Source organism: Achroia grisella, unplaced genomic scaffold (assembly GCF_030625045.1).
Source record: "Achroia grisella isolate CSIRO2021 unplaced genomic scaffold, CSIRO_AGI_Agris_v1 utg4142, whole genome shotgun sequence".
Taxonomy (NCBI): domain Eukaryota; kingdom Metazoa; phylum Arthropoda; class Insecta; order Lepidoptera; family Pyralidae; genus Achroia; species Achroia grisella.
In genome coordinates, this window is record NW_026712849.1 from 1,128,162 (window position 1) to 1,154,643 (window position 26,482).

General features: G+C 34.2%; 1 protein-coding gene across 1 annotated transcript in view; it reads left to right on the plus strand.

The window, feature by feature from the left end:
* LOC131844847 (neurotrophin 1-like) overlaps nt 1–26,482 on the plus strand; it is a 31,534-nt gene that overhangs the window by 4,410 nt on the left and 642 nt on the right. The window contains 3 exon segments of the mRNA XM_059193828.1: nt 20,959–21,156; nt 21,159–21,346; nt 24,275–24,393. Coding sequence (XP_059049811.1) covers nt 20,959–21,156; nt 21,159–21,346; nt 24,275–24,393 — 505 coding nt within the window.

Sequence of the window (26,482 nt, forward strand, 5' to 3'; positions counted from 1 at the left end):
GTTTAATAATGTAGCTTGAAAGGAAGGAGATTGTTAGAAATGTGAATTGATAATTCATTGCTAGTGATGCATGTAGAATGTCCAGTTGGCTCCATCTTATCTTATCTTTTCGTCCTCCACAGTTTATCACAGTGTGTGCAGAAGAAATCATTTTGTAGTTTTGTTTTCCCGCGTAAACTGAATGCGCCACAGACGCAGAATATTGCACGGCGCGCAGATGCAGTAGGATGACGCGTCATGGCAGTATGCGCGATGTTAGATGACGCGTCATGGCAGTATGCGCGATGTTAATACTATGAGTATTAACAATATATAATACATGAACAAATAAAAGAACAATAGCCCTAATTTACTGTAGCGTGTCATTGAACCTATCCGTAATATTTATTTATTTTCTCTTGAGTTTATTTCTCCTTTTTTTTTCTTTATTGTGTAATGTAAAGGTTGTACTGTAAAAAATATAATTAAAAAAAAATACATTCATACGCAGCTAAAATGTCCTACAGGAATGAATTATTTTTAATTTTATTTGATTGTAATATAATATAACATTACTCATGAATAGGTCTATAAAATTTTTAACTTTGGTATTATTACTAGTAATTTTTGATATTATTATTATTATATTCAAGCGGAGGTTTATTAATATTCTTAATTTATGTGACTATTTTGACATTGTTATTTTAGATTTAAATTATAATTTTGTATTTTTAAATTCGACACATTCAAAAATACAAAATTATAATTTGTCGTTATTGTTTTTGTTAACAATAAATAAATAAATAAAATAAACAAATCCGTCTGGTGGCTTCTCATATTTTTGCGTTCAAACAGACAAACGTTTTATATAGTGGTATCCATGCTCATATTATCCACATCACAATAAGTAGTCGTATTATAGAGATTCTCAGATATTACAGATGACCTGAATGGATCTCCATAACTCGAGAATATACCTCTTGTTTCTAAACAGGCTTTTTTGACCTACAAATTAAAACAAAGCAACTTCTCTCATGAGAGAAATGGAAGGAAATGAACATTATTAATCATCAACAATGGATTGCATATTAAATCAATATATTCATAATTAATAATAATAATAATCATCTACAGGTATCGTACCTTATCACCTACATCATAGCCTGAAACAATTAAATATACAAAAAACACTACATCACTCTTCAAAAGGCTGCCATCTTAAATATCTGCCGTACAGTCCGAAAATTTCTCGAAATCGATGAAAAGGATATAACACCAGTCACACCAGGCACACAATAAGTACACACACACTCACACATACATATACGCGCACACACACATACACACACTCTGCACTTACTTGGTTTCGGCCCGTAAGTGTGGAGGAAACCAGCAAAAGCTGAGAAAAAAAAAATAATAATATTTATTCATGATACACATTTACATTTTAATTTATTGTAATTATGTAGGACTATTGCAGACATATTATAAGTACAATAAGTAACTCTGGACAATTCACACAGCGCCTCCTAGTCCTACGGTAGACAGAGCTTGTGTTATGGGTAAACTGATATAAATACTTAGATATTTTGTAAATACGTACATAATATACATAGAAAACACCCAAACCGATACAATCATACTCACGTTTGCACCGTGCAAGGAATCGGACCCGCGACCATCGAAAATAAACCGGTGTACCGCATACGAGCCGATAAGGAACTTGGCACAGTTCTCTTGGCAGTATGAAAGTTCAATTATTTTCATAGTTATATGGTATACCGCGTGGTATATAATATACCGCGAATTGGCAAACGTAGTGTAGGACGCCCCGCATCTGTGGAGAGTAGACATACGTTGAGTTGCGGGTGGTAACTGGATGAGAAGGGCTGAAGATCGTGCTCAGTGGTGTGCCTTGGGAGAGGCCTATGTCCAGCAGTGGACTGCAGTGGGCTGATGATGATGAATATACAATTAAGATAATTTATAAACTATCACAACTAACAAATAATAGTTTGACGACCTCGGCGATTAGTAGTTTAGGTTAAATTTGCAATGTAATGTTAAATTCGTCTGAGTCGAGGTTCGAACCCCTAGCGGTGCCCTCAGAGTAAAGTCGTATCCGTCAGGCGGGAGTTGGCCATCAGCCGCTCCGTGAGTCCTTCCGCGGGTTCGGAGTGCCATCTGCACTCGTCCCTATCGTCCGGTGAAGCTGTAAAGACCAACTGCACCATTAGTGTAGTCTGAAAAAAAAGCATAACATATTTAGGATTCTGTGTGACATTAAAGTGACAAATAGCAAGAATGACAAAAAGAAATAAATATAATAGCTGCTTGAGTAACAAAATAAATGCCAATAATCCAGTACAAGATACGTGTTTGTTTTGTAAAACAAACATTTATTATTATTATTGCCATGTCTAACATAGCGATGTACAAACTTTAAAACACTTCAAAAAACACTCCCACATAAGAAAGTGCTGATGTTAATCTGTTTATCATGTAGTGGCACACAAAACTTGTCTATGTCACCATTATACGCCGCTGTAGTGGACATTACTCATGTATCACGATTATGAGTGTTTTATATTCACTGGTAAAAGTATTACTGTTTTTAATACACATTTTAAAACTATGAAAGCGTTCTTAAACTCTACTATTGAGTAAATAAATATGTTATATATAAAAATCAATATTTACTTATCAATTCTTATATTGACTCAATGTTGTTCTTCTAAATTTGAATATAAAAATGAATCTGTAATTTTGTAAAAACGTACATCTCTCGTTTGAGAGCTCGTTTGAAAAGAATAAGAGCTGAGGTTCTTGTCAGTTCTTCTCATCTCGAAATTATTCCGAACTGACGGTGGATTTGAGATAGCATTATATTATGCTGTCTGTACTGTCTATTACATAACTTTTTAATTATAATAATAAACTATTTAATTAAATATCAATATAATATGTAGCTTATATGTTATTCTGATGTATAAGTTATATTACTGTAAAGTTTCATCAAGATCCGTTTAGTAGTTTTTGCGTGAAAGAGGAAGAAACACCTATATTCATAAACTTTCGTGTTTATAATATTAGGCTTCGCACGGGTGTACATGTATTATATATATAAACCTTCCTCTTGAATCACTATCTATTAAAAAAATCCACTTCAAAATCCGTTGCGTAGTTTTAAAGATTTAAGTATACATAGGGACGGACAGACAGCGACAGCGACTTTGTGTTATACTATGTAATGATTAAGATGCTATTGGTTTTATTAAAATACCCGTATTTACGCCTTTACCGGACGAAAATGGGGGGGAGTATAGAGGGTGTGGCTGGAAGGACTCATGGCTATCTTCCTCCTGATGGTCTTTAGTCCAAAGACACCATCAGGGGTTCGAATCTAGGCTGAAGCCGCCGTAGTTCTTTTTATCTATTTATCAAAGATACACTGAATGACTCGCTAAACTGCAGAGCAGTTTGTTGGTAAGATATGACTGTTTATTAATACTTTATGTACTTATTAATACTTTATATCTACATCTATGTACATAAATATACAGATACTTGACATAATTATTACTTTAGTAACAGTATTCGTAGATGTTGCTGTCCAACATTTTGTATATTGAAATATATTTGCAAGAACATTTCTGTATTTATTCTGTGATACATCCAAATTTTGCTGGATATATTTTAAACTCAATGGCCAGCATACCATCATGGCGCGAGCTGTTTTATGGGAGTTTCCCTCATATGAACGTCAGGCACGAATATTTTTTTTTATGGATGATAATGGAATGGTGCACCCGCCTGCGCTAACGGTTTACGCTGGCGGGGCACCAGTGGAGGATGATAAGATGAACATGAGGTCAGGTCAGTTAGCCCATCGTGACAAATTCACCAATAATTTATCACGATGGTTTCCAGGAGGAACCGCGTGGAGGTCAACCTGACATGGTGCATTGCTAGTAATGGGGTCATTAGTCCACATTACTACCAATCCCCATCCCCCCGCACGAATATTAATTAGGTAATACAGGAAATAAATTAAAACATAAAACAAAATTTACATTCAAAAATCATTATAATCAGTGTATAAAGTTACCATAGCTTCTTACTCTAAAACCATTATGAAATATTTATTACAATTATTCTCTGCCATGGTTGAGTGGTAGATAATGCCTCATGGTGTTAAGTCCGCAATATCACAGATAATATAATATTACATAGCAATATGTACTTTAAAATTATGTGCATTAAAATTTAAATAAATAAATAATTACACAATTTTACGTTGTAAACCTTACGAAAGTCAACAGATAACAAATATGCACTAATAGCTATTTTGCGACACAGTTATACCACATAGAAAATTGGTTCCCACCATTGATACAACTTTTTACTTTTCTATTTTTTTGCGCGGCGCCGAGTAATAAGCTGTGAACGGGAAACCATTTCAGAGATTACACTGATATGCGGAAAGTTATAAGAGGGAGATTTTGAATAGAGTGGTTTATATTATACTAGGTACTTACCCCGGCTAAATATATATAACTCAAAGGTAACTGACATAGATCTATCAACGCACAGTCCAAACCACTGGACGGATCGGGCTGAAATTTGGCATGAAAGTAGATGTTATGACGTAGGCATCCGCTAAGAAAGGACTTTGATTAATTCTACCCCCAAGTGGATAAAATAGGGGATGAAAGTTTGTATGAAACTTTGTCAATTTTAAACCGATCGGGCTGAGACTTTGCATACATAAAGCTACTATAACGTAAGCATCCCCTAAGAAAGCATTTTGATAAATTCCACCCCTAAGGGGATAAAATAGGTGATGAAAATTTGTATGAAAGTACTGTAAAGCCGATAAAACTACACCTAATAATAATACTTCTTAACGCGAGCGAAGCCGCGGGCAAAAGATAGTTATACACATAAACCTTCCTCTACAATCACTCTATCTATTAAAAAAACCGCTTCAAAATCCGTTGCGTAGTTTTAAAGATTTAAGCATACATAGGGACGGATAGACAGCGACCGCGACTTTGTTTTATACTATGATTTCTGTAACCAAGTATCGTAGTAATAATAATCCTGGACAATTCACACAGCGCCATCTAGTACCCATAATAGCTAACAAGCTAATGAGACCCTGTGTTATGGGTACTAGACAACTGATAAATAAGTAAACACATAATAAAATGTATAAGAAATTCCCAGACTAAAACAACAACCATACTCGTGCAAATGTTTATACTGTGCAAGGGCTGTTAGTACCTGCTACTTAACGAATTGATTAACCTTTTTGTAATTTTATTATTTCTATTTCTGTTGTTACAAATTCAAATTCAAAATATCTTTATTCATGTAGGTCTATTACAGACTCTTATGATATGTCAAATCTACCGTCAGTTCGAAATGATTTCGAGATGAAAAGAACTGACAAGAAACTCAGCTCGTATTTTTTTTTTAAATGTTGTACATATTTACAATAATACAATTTCATTTAAAATTCAATTTTGGGAGAATAGAGACAAGACTAATACTATATTTTTTTTTATTGAGTTATTAATAGCCCTATTGTCAGGTGCATGGAGCTGTAGCACTGCGACCTACATAGATCTGTTGTGCTCGCCTTTTCAAAGTTCCTGACCCGTCAGGGACAAGAATAGAAGGATATTCTTAGGAGCGGTGGTTTTTATCTCCTCAGAAAAGAGTATAATCTTTCCAAAGGAGATATTTCGTTTATGCATAGTAGGCTACAACCACATAGGATGTGTAGTGACGTATTCTCTTCAGTTTGGCAAAATCTGCAGATCTTTACTACTACTACTTTTTAGTCTCAACTAATACTAACTGAAAGTCTTATTTATTAATATGGAATGCGTGATTATATGGTAGTTCTATAGACATGAAAATTAAATTAATTTCGTTAAACAATTTCACAACAAGACTAAACATGTCCACCTCTTTTGTAAACGGTTTTCTATGTTGTATGCTATGGTTTTATACCAATCCTTACTAATATTACATACGCGAAAATAACTATTTCTCTATGTCTGTCATGCTTTCACGTCAAAACTACTGAACCGATTTAAATGAAATTTGGTACACAGATAGCTTGACCCTGAGAAAGGATATTAACTAAAAGACATTGACTATTTTTTATCACTACGACTGATTTAATCTTATTGTGTTTTTATATTTGAGCCTAAATAAATTAGTGCTGGTTGGTAGTTTGTATTCACACGTTTCGACTTGTAAAATGTGAACTTACAAGGATTGTTTAAAAGAGCAACACACAAGTTTCTTGGTAGTTCTTTTTGTGATGAGACAGCTTTCCGAATGAGGGGTAGATTACAAAAAAATATGTCTATTCAAAAATGCTTAAATTAAGTTTATTTGAATAAATGATTATCTATTCTATTTTAAAGTCTGGAGATTTAAAAAAAATTTAATTCAAAAGTGCTTAATTTAAGTTTATTTGAATAAATGATTTTCTATTCTATTTTAAAGTCTTGTGTTTAAAGGGGAGCTGAAAGGTTGTATGGAACCATCGTCATTTTCAAAGCTAGAAGCTTGAAACTTATTTTTAGGCTGTTTTAAATATAAATCAATATGACATACAAAGTTTGGAAAGTCTAACCTTTATCGTGGTAAATTTTACACTTAGACGAGTAAAATAAAATAGGGTATGTGAGTTTGTATGGAAATTCGTCAGTTTTCAAACTAGAAGGTCATGTCAAGTCTCATTTGTGAAATAATTAGCCTAACATTTTAAAAATCCAAGGTCACTATTCCACGCGGACGAAGTCACAGCCATACCTAGTAATCTATATATAATAGCTTAAACGTCTAAAAACATATTGAAGCAATAGCGTCTATTGTTTCAAGATTATGTCTGAACAGAAAGAATCAGCTTCCACTTTGCAGAGAGTTTCATTAGAGAATCGAGATGTCGGAACGGGGCCATTTTTTGCCACACCGTAAGTACATACATACACACGCGTATATGTATTGCATAAATTGAAATATGGAGTCTATATTGTCTTTGATGTTAATGCTGATGATGCTTTATTTTATTTGTCTATAACCAGCTAACTAGTTTTCTACCTATTAGTAATAAATATTTATAGCAAGCACTTAGGAATGTCAAGATAACTTTTTAACTGACAGAGAAACACATTTTTATATACATACAGTACATATGCATGACTTTATGCATTCTATTGTAACGTGATTTACTAATTGTATTCATCCTTACCTGTTCTTTATCTTTGGTTCTGACCTGTTTAAATGTGTAACTGGATTGTTTTTAATTAACCAATTTAAATATAACTTTAATATTAAAGATAAATTCATGAGGTATCTGTTATTGGCTTTACTAACTATGTAATACTATATATTGTCTATAAATTGTATAAGCTGTTGATTACTTAAAATAAATAAATAAATAAATGGAAAACTATGGAAAAAACTATTGACAGGATATAATAATGAAGTATATAAAAGAATAATTACATAGTATAAAACAAAGTCGCTGTCGCTGTCTGTCCGTTCCTATGTATGCTTAAATTTTTAAAACTGCGCAACGAATTTTGTAGCGATGTTTTTAATAGATGGAGTAATTCTAGAGGAAGGTTTATATGTATAATATATGTACACCCGAGCGAAGCCGGGGCGAGTAGCTAGTATAAAATAAAGTCGCCATCGTTGTCTGTCCCTTTGTATGTTTAAGTCTTTAAAACTACTCAACGGATTTTGACTGTTTCTTTAAATAGATAGAGTGATTCTAGAGGAAGGTTTATATGTATAATACATGTACACCCGGGCGAAGCTGGGGCGAGTAGCTAGTGTACTATAAAAGAACTATAAATTTAAATACAAATTTAGAATAATAAATACAAATCTGATTAGCCAGTTACAATAAACATTGTGGAATCTTCCAGCAATGGTATTTCCGAACCGAAAACGATATTGAAAATAGAGTTTCTTCCTTCCTAAAAGGCCGACAAAGCACTTGCAATTCCCCTTATGTTGCGGATGCTCATGGGTGGTGGTAATCATTTACCATTAGGAGAGCCGCAAGCTCGTTTGTCCCTTGTGGAAATATCATGTACTGCTACAAATAAAGGAATTAAAAAATTATTATTTCGCGCATACTCTACTGAATTGTTTTTAATGAAACTTTACAATAACATTATAATATACTTAGCAAACTTCAACAGTACAGCACATCCTTATGTATTATTATATATCTACTAGCTGTACCCGTGACTTCGTCCGCTTGGAATTTAACTTTATTTTACTAAAACGAATAATTTTTTCTAATATAAAAGTAGCCTAAGTTACTCCCTATTACTTCAGTTAATAAAAGTTCCGTCAAAATCGATCCAGCCATTTCAGAGATTAGCCGGAACAAACAGACCGACAGACAGACAAAAATTGCAAAAAATATTATTTTGGTGTATGTACCGTACTTATATTCCTATGCATGTTGTAAAAAACGGTTATTTCAATATTACAAACAGACACTCGAATTTTATTTATGTGTATAGATTTAATAGGAGTAAGTAAAATTCCCTGGGAACTTGGTATTAGAAGGAGAAATTATTCTTCAAAGTCAAGAGATCCATAAATCTTTACAGATGAAATTTAACTAACGGTTAAGTCATAATGATAGTGAATGGTGACTTAATAAATAACTCATTGTAATTTTAATGACAATTGTATTATAATATCCCACGTAATTGTTCAGAGTACTCTAGCGTAACTTTTTACTTTCAATTAAATAATTTCTCTGTGGAACGGAGGTACTTAGTTTTCATCTATACATAAAAATAAAATTTGAATGTCTGTTTGTAATATTGAAATTAGTAGTTATTTTACTACATGCTTATGAATATAAATACAGTACACACACCAAAATAACATTTTTAAAAATTTTTGTCTGTCTGTTGGTTCCGGCTAATTTCTGAAATGGCTGGACCTATTTTGACTGATGTAAGAAGAAGTAATAATAATAATAATAATATATTTATTCATTTTTTTACACAATGTCAGTAATTTATAGGCCGTAACATCTTTTTTGGCAAGTAGCTAATGTAATAAGACGTAACTTAGGCTACTTTTATTTTAGAAAAATAAAGTTAAATTCCACGCGGACGAAGTCGCGGGAACAGCTAGTAGAGTATCAAAATAGTCAGGTCAAGTCAGTTAGCCCATAGTGACAAATTCTCCAAGAATTTATCACGACGGTTTCCAGAGGGAACCGGTGGAGGTCAAGCTGATATGGTATATTGTTAGCAATGGGATCATCAGTCCACATTACTAACGATCCCCTTTCCACCTTACTATATAATATTATGTTATTTGTGCCTATCATCATCATCATCATCATCATTATCATCATCAGCCCGGAAGACGTCCACTGCTGGACATAGGCCTCCCCCAAAGATCTCCACGACGATCGGTCCTGCGCTGCTCGCATCCAATGCCTTCCAGCGATCTTGACCAATCGTCGGTCCACGTCGGTCCAGCGTGGGAAGGCCTCCAGCAAGGTGGACCGACGATCTGTGGCTATACCAACATAATAAAACAGAGACTATAGCATGGTGTTTTCTAGAAGGGTTAAGGTTTACTATGGGTCGGCAATGCGCATGTGACCCTGGTTTTTCCGGCGTCCATAGGCTATGGTAACCGTTTACCATCCGATCAGCCGTATGCTTTTTTACCAACGTCCTAGTATAAAAAAACTGTTAAAACTCATTAAGCTACTATTTATATTTTACTAGTTACCCGCCCCAGTTCCGCCCGGGTGTGTATGTATTATATGTATAAACCTTCCTTTTGAAATACACTATCTGTTGCTAAAAACTGCATGAAAATCCGTTGCGTAGTTTACCGATATTTTCGGGACTTATTGGCAAATAACTGATGTAATAAAGTGTAAATTAGGCTACTTTTATTTTAGAAAAAAATTCTTTTATTTTAGAAAATGACAGACAGAAGCGACTTGATTTTATGATTTATGTTATTCACATTTTTTTTTTGGTTTATTTGTTTTTTTTTTTTATAATTACGACTAATAATTAATAATTAAACTTAAAAACTATACAATCTTTACGAACGATAATGAATATCGTTCTTAAAGATTGTTTAGTTTTTACGTTATTTACATAGTGGTTCATTTATCTGTTTTTTTTTTAATAATTACGTCTAATACCTGTTAATTAATAATTAAACTTTATTATCATTTTTAAACCAATTAATTAGCAAAAGATTTAGACTACGCTTAGATGTTATTTGGAATCTGTTCTTAGCAAATGCTCCAACGGTCAGATATAGTCGACTGGTCACTAAGCATTCCATTATGAATATGTATCAGCTGTCTACTGCGGGAAAAATGGGAAAATTAAAAACAGATAGCAATCTTAGAGTAAGTGAACGAAAGATGAAGTACAATCTTAATTCAATTATTAATAGTATAAAACAAAGTCGCTGTCGCTGTCTGTTATCCATTATATATGTAACAGCAGTCTACTGCGGGAAAAATAGGAAAATTAAAAACTGATAGCAATCTTAGAGTAAGTGAAGAGCAAAGACGCGAAGTACAATTTAATTAACAATTATTACATAGTATAAAACAGAGTCGCTGTCGCTGTCTGTTATCCATTATAATGTATCAGATGTCTACTGCGGGAAAAATGGGAAAATTAAAAACCGATAGCAATCTTAGAGTAAGTGAAGAGCAAAGACGCGAAGTACAATCCTAATCCTAACAATTATTACATAGTATAAAACAGAGTCGCTGTCGCTGTCTGTCCCTATCCATTATGAATATGTATCGGATGTCTACTGCGGGAAAAATGGGAAAATTAAAAACCGATAGCAATCTTAGAGTAAGTGAAGAGCAAAGACGCGAAGTACAATCCTAATCCTAACAATTATTACATAGTATAAAACAAAGTCGCTGTGGCTGTCTGTCCATATCCATTATGAATATGTATCGGATGTCTACTGCGGGAAAAATAGGAAAATTAAAAACCGATAGCAATCTTAGAGTAAGTGAAGAGCAAAGACGCGAAGTACAATCCTAATCCTAACAATTATTACATAGTATAAAACAGAGTCGCTGTCGCTGTCTGTCCCTATCCATTATGAATATGTATCAGCTGTCTACTGCGGGAAAAATGGGAAAATTAAAAACCGATAGCAATCTTAGAGTAAGTGAAGAGCAAAGACGCGAAGTACAATCCTAATCCTAACAATTATTACATAGTATAAAACAGAGTCGCTGTCGCTGTCTGTCCCTATCCATTATGAATATGTATCAGCTGTCTACTGCGGGAAAAATGGGAAAATTAAAAACCGATAGCAATCTTAGAGTAAGTGAAGAGCAAAGACGCGAAGTACAATCCTAATCCTAACAATTATTACATAGTATAAAACAGAGTCGCTGTCGCTGTCTGTCCCTATCCATTATGAATATGTATCAGCTGTCTACTGCGGGAAAAATGGGAAAATTAAAAACCGATAGCAATCTTAGAGTAAGTAAAAAGCAAAGACGCGAAGTACAATCCTAATCCTAACAATTATTACATAGTATAAAACAGAGTCGCTGTCGCTGTCTGTCCCTATCCATTATGAATATGTATCAGCTGTCTACTGCGGGAAAAATGGGAAAATTAAAAACCGATAGCAATCTTAGAGTAAGTAAAAAGCAAAGACGCGAAGTACAATCCTAATCCTAACAATTATTACATAGTATAAAACAGAGTCGCTGTCGCTGTCTGTCCCTATCCATTATGAATATGTATCAGCTGTCTACTGCGGGAAAAATGGGAAAATTAAAAACCGATAGCAATCTTAGAGTAAGTGAAGAGCAAAGACGCGAAGTACAATCCTAATCCTAATTACAAAGTACAAAACAAAGTCGCTGTCGCTGTCTGTCCCTATGCTTAAATCTTTAAAACTACGCAACGGATTTTGAAGCGGTTTTTTTAATAAATAGAGTGATTCAAGAGGTAGGTTTATATATATAATACATGTACACCAGTGCGAAGTCGGGGCGAGTAGCTAGTTATATTATAAATGTGAAAATTGGGATGTTTGTTACTGTTGGCGACCGAAAGCGGAACTCTTTTGATATTTTTATTATTTTAAAATTTTTGAAGAGTTCTTTTTTACATGTCATGTTATTTGATATACTTCAATTTATTGTATCATTCTCTTATTGTCTTTCGTATAGTTCGCAACTATATTCTAATATATACTATTATCATATAAACTACAGGTTTTCATCATTTAGACACCCATACAGTCCACCGATCCATTACAGTTACTCTTTCACCCAATAACTACTGAACGGATTTTGATGAAACTTTACAGTAATATAGCTTATGTATCAGAATAACACATAGGCTATTTGTTATTGAAATTTGGCGCGGAAACCGCGGGCACAGCTAGTAATAATTAAATAACCCTGGACAATTAACACAGCGCCATCTAGTCCCACGGTAAGCAGAGCTTGTGTTATAGGTACTAGAGAACTGATATATATACTTTAGATATTTTTTGTAAATACATACATAATAAATTCAAAAAATTCAAAATATCTTTATTCATGTAGGTCTATTACAGACTCTTATGATATATCAAATCTACCTATGTCAAATATAATATATAATAAGATATCACCCAGACTGATAAACAGTCATACTCATGAATACAAATGTTTGCGCGGTGCGAGGAATCGAACCCGCGACCATCGGAAGTAAAGCGACGTGCTTAACCGCTAGACCAACGAAGTCGTCAATACCGTATCCGTACTATGTAAGTGGTATGACCCGGCTTGTAACCAGTTACTTCAAAAACACATCATCTTTTACATTATGCGGAGTGAATTTAGAAAAAGTTTCTTTTTTTGCTTAAATTGCTCCAGTGAAAACTAATCTGGATTCTAGATCGAGTTTTGAGACGTCTAATTTCTAACCGACTTTAAAAAAGGAAGTTTTGTAATGCTACTGGATTTTTTAGGTTTTTATTTTTTTATTAGAAAGTTTGGGCTATTGTCAGGTGCTTGTGTACCACTGCGACCTGCATAGATCTATTATGCTTGCTCTTTTCCAGAATTTAAGGATAAAAAAATTAAGGATATTCTTAGGAGCGATGGTTTTCATTTCCTCAGTATAGGGTGTTGATTTTTAAAGTCACTCAGTACTTTTATCCATGTGAACTGATTTTTATGATTCTTTTTTTATTTGAAAGTTGGTCCTCCAAATTTTATGTTCAAGATCTGTACAGTAGTTTGTGTTACCTTTAATAATAGTCTACTTGATGGACAGTGGCAACCGTGGTAAGTTTAACGGTCAATGGCTACCATACCACTTAAGTGGACTAGTATTGACAGACTGTTTGAAGGTTGCTCTGCTGAGCTTGGGACTACTCCAGACCTACTAATAACAAATAAAACGTTGGAAGGTGATATTACGTATAAATAATTTTATTTATTTTTATTTTTTAAATATACTCTTTGTACAACCCAACACTAAACTCTGGACTACTACAGCGTCCTCGGGTGTTAACAAATAAAACAACCAGCGATGTTGGATTGTTGAACTTAAAAAGGCGTTTATTTTTAAAAAATGGCGTACATATATACTTAGTAATACAACGAAACCATATCGACGTCTACTTTTAACACAGCGCCATCTAGTATGTAGCTCGAGTACTAAAGCTTCTATATAAAATAACAAACTTGTACACTCTTTATTGCACCAATTACAGAATAAAAAAAAAAACAATAAAAATAGAAAATATACATTTTGAATCACAAAAGGCGGCATATCGCTAAGCAATCTCTTCCAGACTACCTATTATAATATTATCTTCCTCAGAACAAAACAAAACTAAATATAACCCCACTAGTATTCTTAAAAATCCTTACTAATGTTGTACATGTGATACTACTGATTTAAATAAAATTTGGTACACAGATAGTCTAGATTCTAAGAAAGGATATAGGATATTTAGTATGCGAAAAAAGGATTCTAAAGGGTTGAAAGGGGAGATGAAAGGTTGTATGGAATTTTAGTAATTTTTAAAGCAAGTACTTAAGCAAATAAAATAATACATTTTAAAGTAAGACTTTAAAATGTATTGTTAGGCTGTTGACTAAAAATATAAATAAATATGACATTTAAAATTTGTAAAATATTTACCATTAAAATAAAATAAAATAGAGAACAAATGTTTGTATGAAAATTCGTCATTTTTGAAACGAGAACGATGAAACTTTTTCATTTGCTTTTTTGGGTTAGATCATTAAATATTTTTTCCTTATTTCGTCAAGGTCAACTCAGACGAAGTCGCAGACATAGCTAGTCTAATATAATCTTATGTGGGTTTACACATAAGTAATACCTTTTTAAGTGCGTATTCTTCTTACTAATGTGTATCATTAGTAAGAAGCTACTTGGCATGATAGCGTGTCGAATAAAATGCCAGTATCGCGTGATCGTTAATTTTTCTTAGGAAACTGATCAATTCAATCGTACGGTTGCCTACTGTACTATTATGTACTCATATGTGATCAAATCAATATTGAAACCAAACTTGGAAGCGTTGAAGCTTATTAGTAATTATTAAATTACTGTTGAAACTATGACGGTCGATTGTCAAGACCAGCCCCTGTACTGCAAATTCAAATACAAAATATCTTTATTCATGTAGGTCTATTACAGACTCTTGGGGTATGTCAAATCTACGGAAGGATTTCGTTATGAGAAGACAAGAAACTCAGCTCGTATTCTTTTCAAACAAATGTTGTACATGTTTACAATAATACAGATTTATTTTTAAATTCAAATTTGGTAGAATAGAGAGAGAGGCTTGCGAGATATATCCGAACTGTATTCATTGCCTGATGATGCCTCGTTCAGAGGTGAAAAACGTGTCGCAATTTGGGTGTAGACTCAGTAACGGTTGGGATTTGATCACCAATACAGGAGGTCGTAATGGTATTCAAGATACACACTGAATATTTGTAATCACACATGCTAATTGTAGCAGAAAAATATCTACCTCTACCCTCAAATTTGGGAGAATAGAGTAACCACCAACATATGCTATTGCTAAAGCAAGTAGTCTAATCAGAGTTCGTAACCTGAATAGACCAGTCCCCACAAGCAGCACCCGTTCACGAGTATGCCTTCAGAACCTACTCATTTTATTTTCATCACGTGGAAAAATCTTCTAAACACCCTCCCCCCATCAGAGGGAAAAAATTACACGGTGTACCAATGAGCGCCATTGCCGAAGTCACGAGTTAGCATCCGTGACTCCGGCGGCGTTGGGTCCTGTAGATGGTGTAGGGCCGGTCCCATCTAGTTTTTAGGGCGACCTATTTCGCCCTACTTAGTTGTGGAAGCGAGTTACGAGCACGCCTCTGGGACTGTTTGATTAAGTCGTTGTTACAATGCGAGGACTTCGGCACCAGTTACGAATAGAGGTGGGGCGTGGTTTGTTACGCAGCTGTAGGCTGAAATTGTGGGGGGATCAGGCGCCCACTCCATCTCCCCCTCTTCCGTGAGATAACTTTCTCGCAGAAGGAGGTTACCGCCAGCCATGACCTCGCGCTGCTCACCACAATTTCATCTACAACCAGCAACTAGAAATCAACCCTCACTATGTGGGTGAAGACACGGCGCTCATCCGTAAACGCTGGACAATCTTCCAGGACTTAGAGCATATCCTACTTATTACAGTAGTAACTTCACTATTAAATCATACCGAAACGAAACAAAGCATGCCCCTAGACTGAAATTGGTGCAACAGAGGTACCCAAACAGTCTAGATCTGTAGTAGACTATGATCCGACAGTCAGAAATATAAATTGATACGCATAAGTTTTTTTGGGATTCGACTAGAATCGAACTCACGACATTGTGGTCTCAGTCGGAATAGTAGACCACTACGCCACGACGGTCTAAAGATAATGATAACTCAGGTCAGTTCACACAGCCGTATCCAGCCCCAGACCAATACAAACAATCGTATTCATGAATACAAATATTTTGCCGTGCGAGGAATCGAACCCGCCACCATCGGAAGTAAGATAGTGTACTAAACCGCTATACCACCGAGGTCTTTGAGATTTATATAATTTCTAGATTCCACTATACTTATTTTCTAATAAAGCTAAGCTTGTAGATTTATTATAATATAAACATGCGCAAACAGCATCCTAACAAGTATTGCAAATATATCAGATTGTCCACTCCAGAGGCACTGGATATCGTTGCTTGTGGACCCAGTGCTCTGGACGTGGACACAGATATATGAATTAAGTGTGTATGTATATTTGTATATTATAATTTACTAACATAGTTTCTAAGTTGTTCACTAACACAATATGGATGTAATCCGAATGAAATAAATAAACAACATACAATATAAATTTCCATAAAGCACAAGATTTTAAAGACATTATTAGTAATGAACTCGATTACAACTTTACGCCGGCGTCAGTTATATTCTCACCCACTTTCTTTTTAATTACGATCCGTGAAGCTCGAATGACCATATTTATGGTTTACTGTTGTATTTTTATGCTTCTGTTACACTTCACAGTTAAAAATGTTTGCAGATAAAGTATAATTTATGGTACGTTAAATGCATAACAACTACTTTTTTTTTAAAGTGGGTTATTATTAGCTACATCTTACTAATATTATAAACGTGGAAGTTTGTGAGTGTTTATGAATGCAAGGATGAATACTTGTTACTCCTTTACGATAAGTCGTTTTTGAATTTGATCTTTTTTGTAAATACATCTAAATATATATAACTCAAAGGTGACTGACATAGTGATCTATTAACGCACAGCCCAAAGCACTGGTCGGATCGGGCTGAAATTTGGCATGCAGGTAGATGTTATGACGTAGGCATCCGCTAAGAAAGGACTTTGATTAATTCTACCCCCAAGAGGATAAAATAGGGGATGAAAGTTTGTATGAAACTTTGTCAATTTTAAACCGAACGGGCTGAGGCATTGAATGCACAAAGCTACTATAACGTAGGCATCCCCTAAGAAAGGATTTTAATAAATTCCACCGATAAATTAACGCGAGCGAAGCCGCGAGCAAAAGCTAGTAGTTAATATACCGAAAAGAGGCATCGTTAGTTGGCATGGTTGAGCATTCGCAACTTGAATTAGTAACCCCATTGCTAGCAATGTACTTTTAAACCACTAGTTATGATGACGACTTAGGCCCTCATTCCGGCCACAGATGGTTCCGGGAGAGCACCCCAAGTAGCGTCCGAGACTTGTGACACGGGTGTAAGTTTAAAGGGCCCTTTTAGATTGCATTAACACTCACCTTCACTACTTGTGGTGTCCTCCCAGTCCCAACTAATAAACCCATAATGCCTACAATATTCACAATTACATATCTCTTATTTGTTTTATAATAATAAACACTCCAACCTTTTCGCTCCACACTCCCGCTACGTCAGTTCCATCCATCCATCAGTCTACTTGTCAATGTCACAAAGATTATTTAGGCTCTGGCCTCTGCCGTTTCGTTTCAGGTTATTCTGAATGCCTTAGATAATGAATCATGATTATTGATTTACCATTTTTATTAATGGTGCCTCACACCATAATTAACAGTATCATGTCAGTTTGGCCTCCACGCGGTTACACATAGTAACCATAATATTAAATTCCTGGTGAATTTGCCACGATGGGCCGACCTAACCTCATCTTGTCATCCTCCACTGATGCCCCGCCAGCGTATACCGTTAGCGCAGGCGGGTGCACCATTCCATTATCATTAAAAACAACTGCGGTTTCGAGAGTGGTTTGAGGAGCAATATTAATTTTATTTTTGTTAAAATAGACCTTCAGTTCTATAACTTTAAAGTTCAATTCAAGTCTTATTTGGGACTGTTATTTTAACAGGTTATCTATTGCTTACTAGATGGAGTTATGGAGTTAAAGATTATGGTTAAGACGATAAGGTCAGGTCAGTCGGGTCAGTTAGGCAATTGACGGAGTATGGCTGTACTTTATCTTATACCACCATACCATTATACACCATCAAAAGACGTTACAAATAGTTTTATGGGCAGATTACTGTAAATAGTTATAGGTAGTATATAAGCTGACGAACAAACAGCTCATTACACTTTCATTTCGATCACTTACGTCAGTAATTCACTTTCCCTGGCCGATTTTTTACAGTTAAAATATTACGTCAATACAGATTCATTCATTACGCTTCTTTACATCATATAGATTAATCTTATCTTATCTTAAATCTAACGAAAGCCACAACAAGGTACAGAGAGATGTTAGTGCTCAGAATTATTGCTGCATGCCCCTTATCCCTATCCATACAAAACGGGATACTGAGGAAATTTTCTACAATAAATAATTAAACTCGATGAAATTTTTTGTACCTCTATTGTACATTATCTGTACATCTGTATTATATTGTATTTTACTGACTAACCAATGTAATTGTGTATCTACTTTTTAATTTTGTTGTTAATATTACAGTGCCTTATGTGTGTATTTAACGTAAATAAATATTTTAACTATCTATCTAAATTTTGTCAATAGTACATGCAGTTAATATGAACATTTCACTCTAGTTAGATTTACTTTAAATATGTTTATTTTACGATCTGAAAATTCATTATAAAAGCACTATTTTGTATTTTATTTCAAAGATTTTCACAAAAAGAAAGGTATCTTTAGCTCATTCGCATGATCTAAAGGACGAGGAAGGATATCGACGGAAGAAATATCCGGTTTCTTCGTGGTAACTTAAAAACCGAACTTAACCAAAAACTCATTTATATTTTTTTATTTAAAAAAATCCTAATTCATATATAGATAGTAGTTGAAAATTATTAAATACCAATTTTGAATGTTCTATCTGGAAATTTTAAATAGTTCCAAGTTACAATTCCGATTTCTTCCATCGAGATGTTCTATCACCATTCGTAAAAATATAAAAAATATATATATATATATATATATATAACAGTATGTAGATTTCTCCATCTACATCCTATGATAACCTGGAAGAAATCGCTTTTCAGCGATAAGGCCGCCCATTGTTTTGCTCGTTGCCTCATTCCTTTGCCAACGTTGTCTATTTATACATATTTATATATTAATAGTGTATACAAATGTTCGTTTGTATCCTATGAGAAGAACAATAAAGAATATTCATTTCATTTCATTTAATCAGCAAATAAAACAACTTTAAAACATTGTTATTAGTGTCAATGTTCCCTGACATAATACACTATTATGATTATTCAACAAACGTAATTAATATGAACAAGAATTATACTTGAACCGCCGTACCAAATTAGTACAATGCCAATATTTTTGGCTTTAACATAATACCGAAAAAGTGGGCCTAGGTTTTCCCATAACCTTAATAATGGAGATAATGTAAACAATGCTGATGTAATATTCAATGAAACGTATATTTTGATGATAAGGTAACGCACAGCTATTGTGTTAATATTACAAACTTATTTATTAAACTGCAGTAACTACAATAATTACAAAAAGCTGTATTAGAGAATGTCGGTGTACGTGACACCCCTGGTGTCTCAGGCAAGAGCGCTTTTAGAGAATTTCGTTCGGAAACGCATATGTGGCACCCCTGGTGTCTCAGGCAAGAGCGATTTTAGAGAATTTCGTTCGGAAACGCATACGTGACACCCCTGGTGTCTCAGGCAAGAGCGCTTTTAGAGAATTTCGTTCGGAAACGCATATGTGACACCTCTAGTGTCTCAAGCGTTCATAGGCTATGGTGACCATTTACCATCAGATGGGCCGTATGCTTGTTTACCACCATCGTAGTACAAGATTAATAATTAATATTCCTGGGTGTTATTAGATTTATAGAATACTAGCTACTCGCCCCGGCTTCGCACGGGTATACATGTATTATATATATAAACATTCATCTTGAATCACTCTATCTATTAAAAAAACTGCTTCAAAATCCGTTGCGTAGTTTTAAAGATTTAAGCATACATAGGGACGGACAGATAGCGACAGCGACTTTGTTTTATACTATGTAATGATGTTTTTGCAGTAATTTATTGTTACTTAATTTTAATTATTTTTCAAAGAAGCATAATTTTAATAATTAAGAAATAAAATAGGTATATTAATTTAATAAGACCTGTTCTGATTCATTGGTTAATCAAGAAAATTTTAATCACCAGAATTTAATTGAGCAATAAATAATAAAAAATACTAAATAATTGTTTTGGTTTTCTATTATTTAAATATAGTTCTCCATAAATATATTATCTTATGTACTTTCCATGTACAAACAGCATTACACATATTTTTATATACATTTGTGGTCGCAATGAAGCACATGACCCATCTGATGGTAAACATTTACCGAAGTCTATGGACGCCTGAAATACGAGGTCCTTAAGAATCCTTAAGAAACCTTAATAAACCCTTCATGAAAAACTCTCATAATATAGTTTATATATATAAAGTAAATATTACAAATAAGTTGCATTTACCTTATTTAAAGTTATATTATAACAACCCTATGCTGGAGTTTATGTATGTATACATATAAATAAAATTGGAGTGTCTGTTTATGTGTTTTGTGTTATATAATATTGAAATAACCATTTTTTACTACATACATATGAATATAAAAACGTTACATATACCAAAATAACATTTTTACAATTTTTTTCTGTCTGTTTGTTCCGGCTAATCTTTGAAATGGCTGGACCAATTCTGACGGGACTTTTATTGACAGGTATCTGATGTAATAAGGAGTAACTTGCCCTACTTTTATTTTAGAAAAATAAAGTTAAATTCCATGCGGACGGAGTCGCAAGTACAGACAGTATTAAATAAGTTGCAAAGTAATATTTAACAGACGACCTAATTTTACGTTCCAGGTGAGATCGATGTTCGGTAATGATGCAAACACAACGACAGACTTAATGCTACCAATACTATTAGACATGGCGAATTTAATTAGACGCGCCGTCAGACCTGGCAAGCAGTTGAGAGAAATCACACAACCACTCGTACCACAGGCACAAATTTCAAGACGATCATTCACAGAAGACACGTTAGATGAAGAACCGTTCGATGTATCATACCCACAGACATCCACTAGACCGCCATTCATTCAGAGATTAAGAAACCGCAGAATCATACCGCAGGAAATCAATCACAAAACGTAGCGGACGAAAAAATCGACACAAAAGACACTAAAACAACTGATACTGAAACCAATTCACATAAAGTTTATGACAATGTAAGTATACAATATACAAATATATCTTCAAAGGCTACAAGAACACATCCGGCCAGAATTGTGGAACCAACCACAATGTGGAATCACCTTCCAGCAATAGTATTTCCGAACCGATACGATATTGATACCTTCAAGAAAAGAGCTTATTCCTTTTTAAAAGGCCGACAACGTACTTGCAATTCCCCTGGTGTTGCGGGTGCTCATGGGCGGCGGTAATCACTTACCGTCAGGTGAGCCGCATGCTCGTTTGTCCCCTGTATTATAAAAAAAAAAGAATTCGTTTTAGCCAATCAAAATATTTTTATTCATGTACGTCTAAGAGATACCTAAGACAAATTTACAGTCAGTTATGAAGGACTGACAAGAAACTCTGCTCTTATTCTATTCAAATGAGCTTATAAATTATTACAAAAGTACAAATCATTTTTTTAATTCAATTTAGGTGAATGTATTTACCGTTATCTTATGTTACAATATTTTTGTCTATTATTTTGTCTTTATTCTAGTAATTGTTAAACTAACAATTATTAAAACTGTATAAATATTTTTAAACTATATATTACAATAAATTCAATCTTATCTTAAGAATTATCTCATTAAATTATTCTTACTAATATCACAGATAACATAATATTGCATACTAATATTATAAACGCGAAAGTTTGTAGTTTGACGACCTCGGTGGTCTAGCGGTCTAGCACACCGCTTTACGTCCGATGGTCGCGGGTTCGATTCCTCGCACGGCACAAACATTTGTATTCATGAGTATGATTGTTTGTATCGGTCTGGGTGTTTTCTATGCACAATATGTATGTATTTACAAAAAAAAATATCTATGTATCTGTATCAGTTATCTAGTACCCGTAACACAAGCTTTAGCTAGCTTAACTTGGGACTAGATGGCGCTGTGTGAATTGTCCTGAGATTATTATTATTATTGTAAATATGGATGAACGGATGAATGTTTTTACATGCAAAAATTGCTGAACGGATTTTGATGAAACATCACTGGCGGGTGAAACCGCGGGACAGCTATTGTATTTATATAACCTATTTGTGAATGGACCTACCTACACTCATTCATACACTAGCTCCATACCCCGTCTTCATACGTGTTTATTAATGAAACAAACTTAACCAAATCTTTCATTGCTACTAGAATAAATATAAATTGGAAAATAAAGTAATTTCAACTACATTATAAATTTATTCCGATTTTCTTTCATAGAAATATTTTATTGAAATTTACAAATACAAAAACAAATTTTTACAATTATATCACCCGACCTGCAGTGACGTGTTCTATACATGCGTTATGTATTTTTTTATATTTATATTTGTGTTGATCTGTTGGTTATCATGCTTTCATATATATGATAAAATTTTCATTTTTTGTTACGTGTGATTTACTACTAACATAATTTTAGATATAATAACACAATTACTGTCTGTACGTACAATCTTTTAAGGCAGTGTTATTACTGACAGTCATGTGAAAGCCGTTAAACATTTATCTGAGTACATTACGTGTCAGAACATGCATTACACAACCATATTCATAAAAATATAAAAGTTCAAGTGAATTTGATTTGTCTTGGCGCCTTAACAACTTAACCAATTTTCTAGAACTAAAAGCTTCGCACGGATGCTGTAATAATCTTTGAATTTCTCGGCATGTTCTATAGTATAACATGCATGTATTATATATATAAACCTTCCTCTTGAATCACTCTATCTATTGCTGAAAAGGTGGACCGACGATCTGGTCAAGATCGCTGGAAGGCATTGGATGCGAGCAGCGCAGGACCGATCGTCGTAGAGATCTTTGGGGAGGCCTATGTCCAGCAGTGGACGTCTTCCGGGCTGCGATGATGATGATGATGATGATGATTGCTGAAAACTGTATTAAAATCGGTTGCGTAATTTAAAAGATATAAGCGAACAGAATCCAGCAGCGACTTTATTTTATACTATTACTAGCTACTCGCCCAGACTTCGCACGAGTGTACATGTACATATATAATATATATATACCTTCCTCTTGAATCACTTTATCTATAAAAAAAACCGCTTCAAAATCCGTTGCGTAGTTTTAAAGATTTAAGCATACATAGGGACGGACAGCGACAGCGACTTGGTTTTATACTATGTAATGATAAATAAATGTTAGGTACATGGACTAGTCCATGTTTAGCCTAGTTGCCATATAAATACTATAAAATTCAGTAATTTAATTTAAACAATAATTGAAAGTTTTATTTTTATATCAACTTATCGCTGTCAACATTTGATTTATAGTTATATAAGTGCACTGTACAAATTGTCAGTTAGACCTTGAACTGCAGTTTTAATTATTATTGTGTTTAATTTAACATTGTAATATTAATTAAACCTGTGTAATTACGTGTAGTTTATTGTTGTATTGTTAATTAATTAATATATTAGGCTTTTATAATAGAATGTAAATAATTAATAGTGTATTATAAATAAAATTGGAGTGTCTGTTTGTAATATTGAAATAACCGTTTTTTATTACATTCATATGAATATAAATACGCTACATTTATGGAAATAACATTTTTTATAATTTTTGCCTGTCTGTCTGTTTGTTCCGGCTAATCTCTGAAATGGCTGGACCGATTTTGATGTTTTGAATTTCACGGAAGAAGTCGCGGGAACAGCTAGTATAATAATAATTTTTCGACTTACTAAAGTTGACGGTCCTCGGTGGTGGGGTTCGATTCCTCGAACGATACAAACAATTGTATTCATGAGTATGATTGTTTGCATCGGTCTGGGTGTTTTAGATGTATTTTATATATGTATTTACCACAAACAGCCACTAAACCACAAAGTTTTAATGTGTTACTTTAAAACAAATTTCAGAAAAAGTCTCCAAAGATTTCAGCGTCTACTGAAGCTGTGTCAACTGCGAGAGCGGAACTCAATACAACCAAATATGATAACAACACAATAGACCTGGCAGCAGACTCCACCAATCAGACCCTGGCACAGGATCTACCAGTAGCTGAGAAGTTGCGAGCACTTAACAGATATATCGACCGAAAAGGTAATCTATGACATTTCTTTTAATGAATAATAATTATTTTTTTACTGGCTGACTAATGGTATACGCTGACGGGGCACCAGTGAAGGACGCATGAAGTTAGGCTAATGAACATATAGTGACGAATTCACCAGAAATTAACAACAATGATTTCCAGGCAGACCGCGTGAAGGTCCATCTAACATGCTATATTACTATACTTCATTATGAACAAACCCTTTCCTTTTCTATATTTTTTTTGTATATGATAATGAAATGGTGCACCCGCCTGCGCTAACGGTTTACACTGGCGGGGCACCAGTGGAGGATGATAAGATGAGAATGAGGTCAGGTCAGTTAGCCCATCGTGATAAATTCATCTGGAATTTATCACGATGGTTTCCAGGGGGAACCGCGTGGAGGTCAACCTGACATGGTACATTGCTAGCAATGGGGTCGAGAGTCCACATTACTAACAATCCCTTCCCCCTTCCTTTTCTATACTATACTATCTGTAATCTAAATTTAAGTAGCCCGGCAAACGGTGTTTTCCCATAGACCTTAATATCACTATTGGGGGAAAGGGGATTGTTAGTAATGGGAACTAGTAATTCCCATTGCTAGCAATGTACCATGTTAGGTCGACCTCCACGCGGTTCTCCCTGGAAACCATCGTGATAAATTCCTAGTGAATTTGTCACGATGGACTAACGGACCTAACCTTCATACTCATCCTATCATCCTCCACTGGTGCCCCGCCAGCGTAAACCGTTAGCGCAGGCAGGTGCAACATTTCATTATCAACCCAAAAAAATATATCACTATTAAAAAATAGTGTGACGGTAGAAGGGTTAAAATTTTAGGTTGCAATATGCATATATTTAATGACGAACCATAAAAAAAAAAAAACGAGATCTCAAAAAAAAATTTTGTTCCTTAGTCCCTTAGGGGTATGAAAAATAGTTTACGTCCTATCCCTGCTGATTATATACACAAAATTTCGTAAGAATCGTTCACGCCGTTTCAGAGTAGTTTTGTAACATGAGAATTTTATAGATCGTCTATATAAATTTAAAGTACAAAAAGGGAAGTCAACTTCTGAACCACTTTTTTATGTCATTGGAAAGAAAAAGGCCCATAAAATATTTGCTCAAAAAAGAATCATTACATTAATATAATATAATATACTTAAAGTCACATAATAAGAGGATATGATAAATGGAGTAAGAAAGTGATAAGATGGTATCCCAGGGAAGGAAAAAGAAAAAGAGGCAGAGCCCACACAAGTTGGGATGATGATATTAGGACAGTGGCAGGAGTAACACAAGAAAAAGAAGAATGGAAACGATTGGAGAAGGCCTTTGCCGATTGGCAAACAGATCTACAGACATTAAAAAAGATCCAATTAATAGAATAATTAATTCGTTTTAAGTTTTAAAGCTTTATGTTTGTTTTAACATAATGTATAAGCTGGATCTGAATAAAGGCTATAATAATAATACATACTTAAAGCAAAAACTTTGTACCACTTTTAAAAAAAAATCGCACACTTATATAGTTTACTAGCTGTCCCGGCAAACGTTGTTTTGTCTTAAAATAAAAAAAAAAAATTAGAGGACTACCCCTAACATTTAGGGGGACGAAAAATAGATGTTGGCCGATTCTCAGGCCTACTCAATACGCTCACAAAATTTCATGAGAATCGGTCAAGCCGTTTCGGAGGAGTATGGGAACGAAAACTATGACACCAGAATTGTATATATAAGATGTAGAGAAGGAGTGTAGAATCCTATTTTTTTTTTAATTATACAACTATCATATACTTGACCCACACATGCATAGATGTATAGCTCTTTGACAGTCTAATCATAACTATTTTCAAACTTATAATTTAAATTAATTTCGACCATTCAACGACCAGCAGTTAATCTAAAACTGTCTTTATAAATAACAGTATTTTCTGCATGGGTCCAAAAATATATTGAATAAAACAATATTGCGACTACAAATTGAGATGTACGCTATCCCATCTTTCAAGTTGGATCAAATTGCACACAATGTGCAAATCAAATTTGCAATCGGTTCAGTAGTTAGGAGTCCATCGCTGACAAAC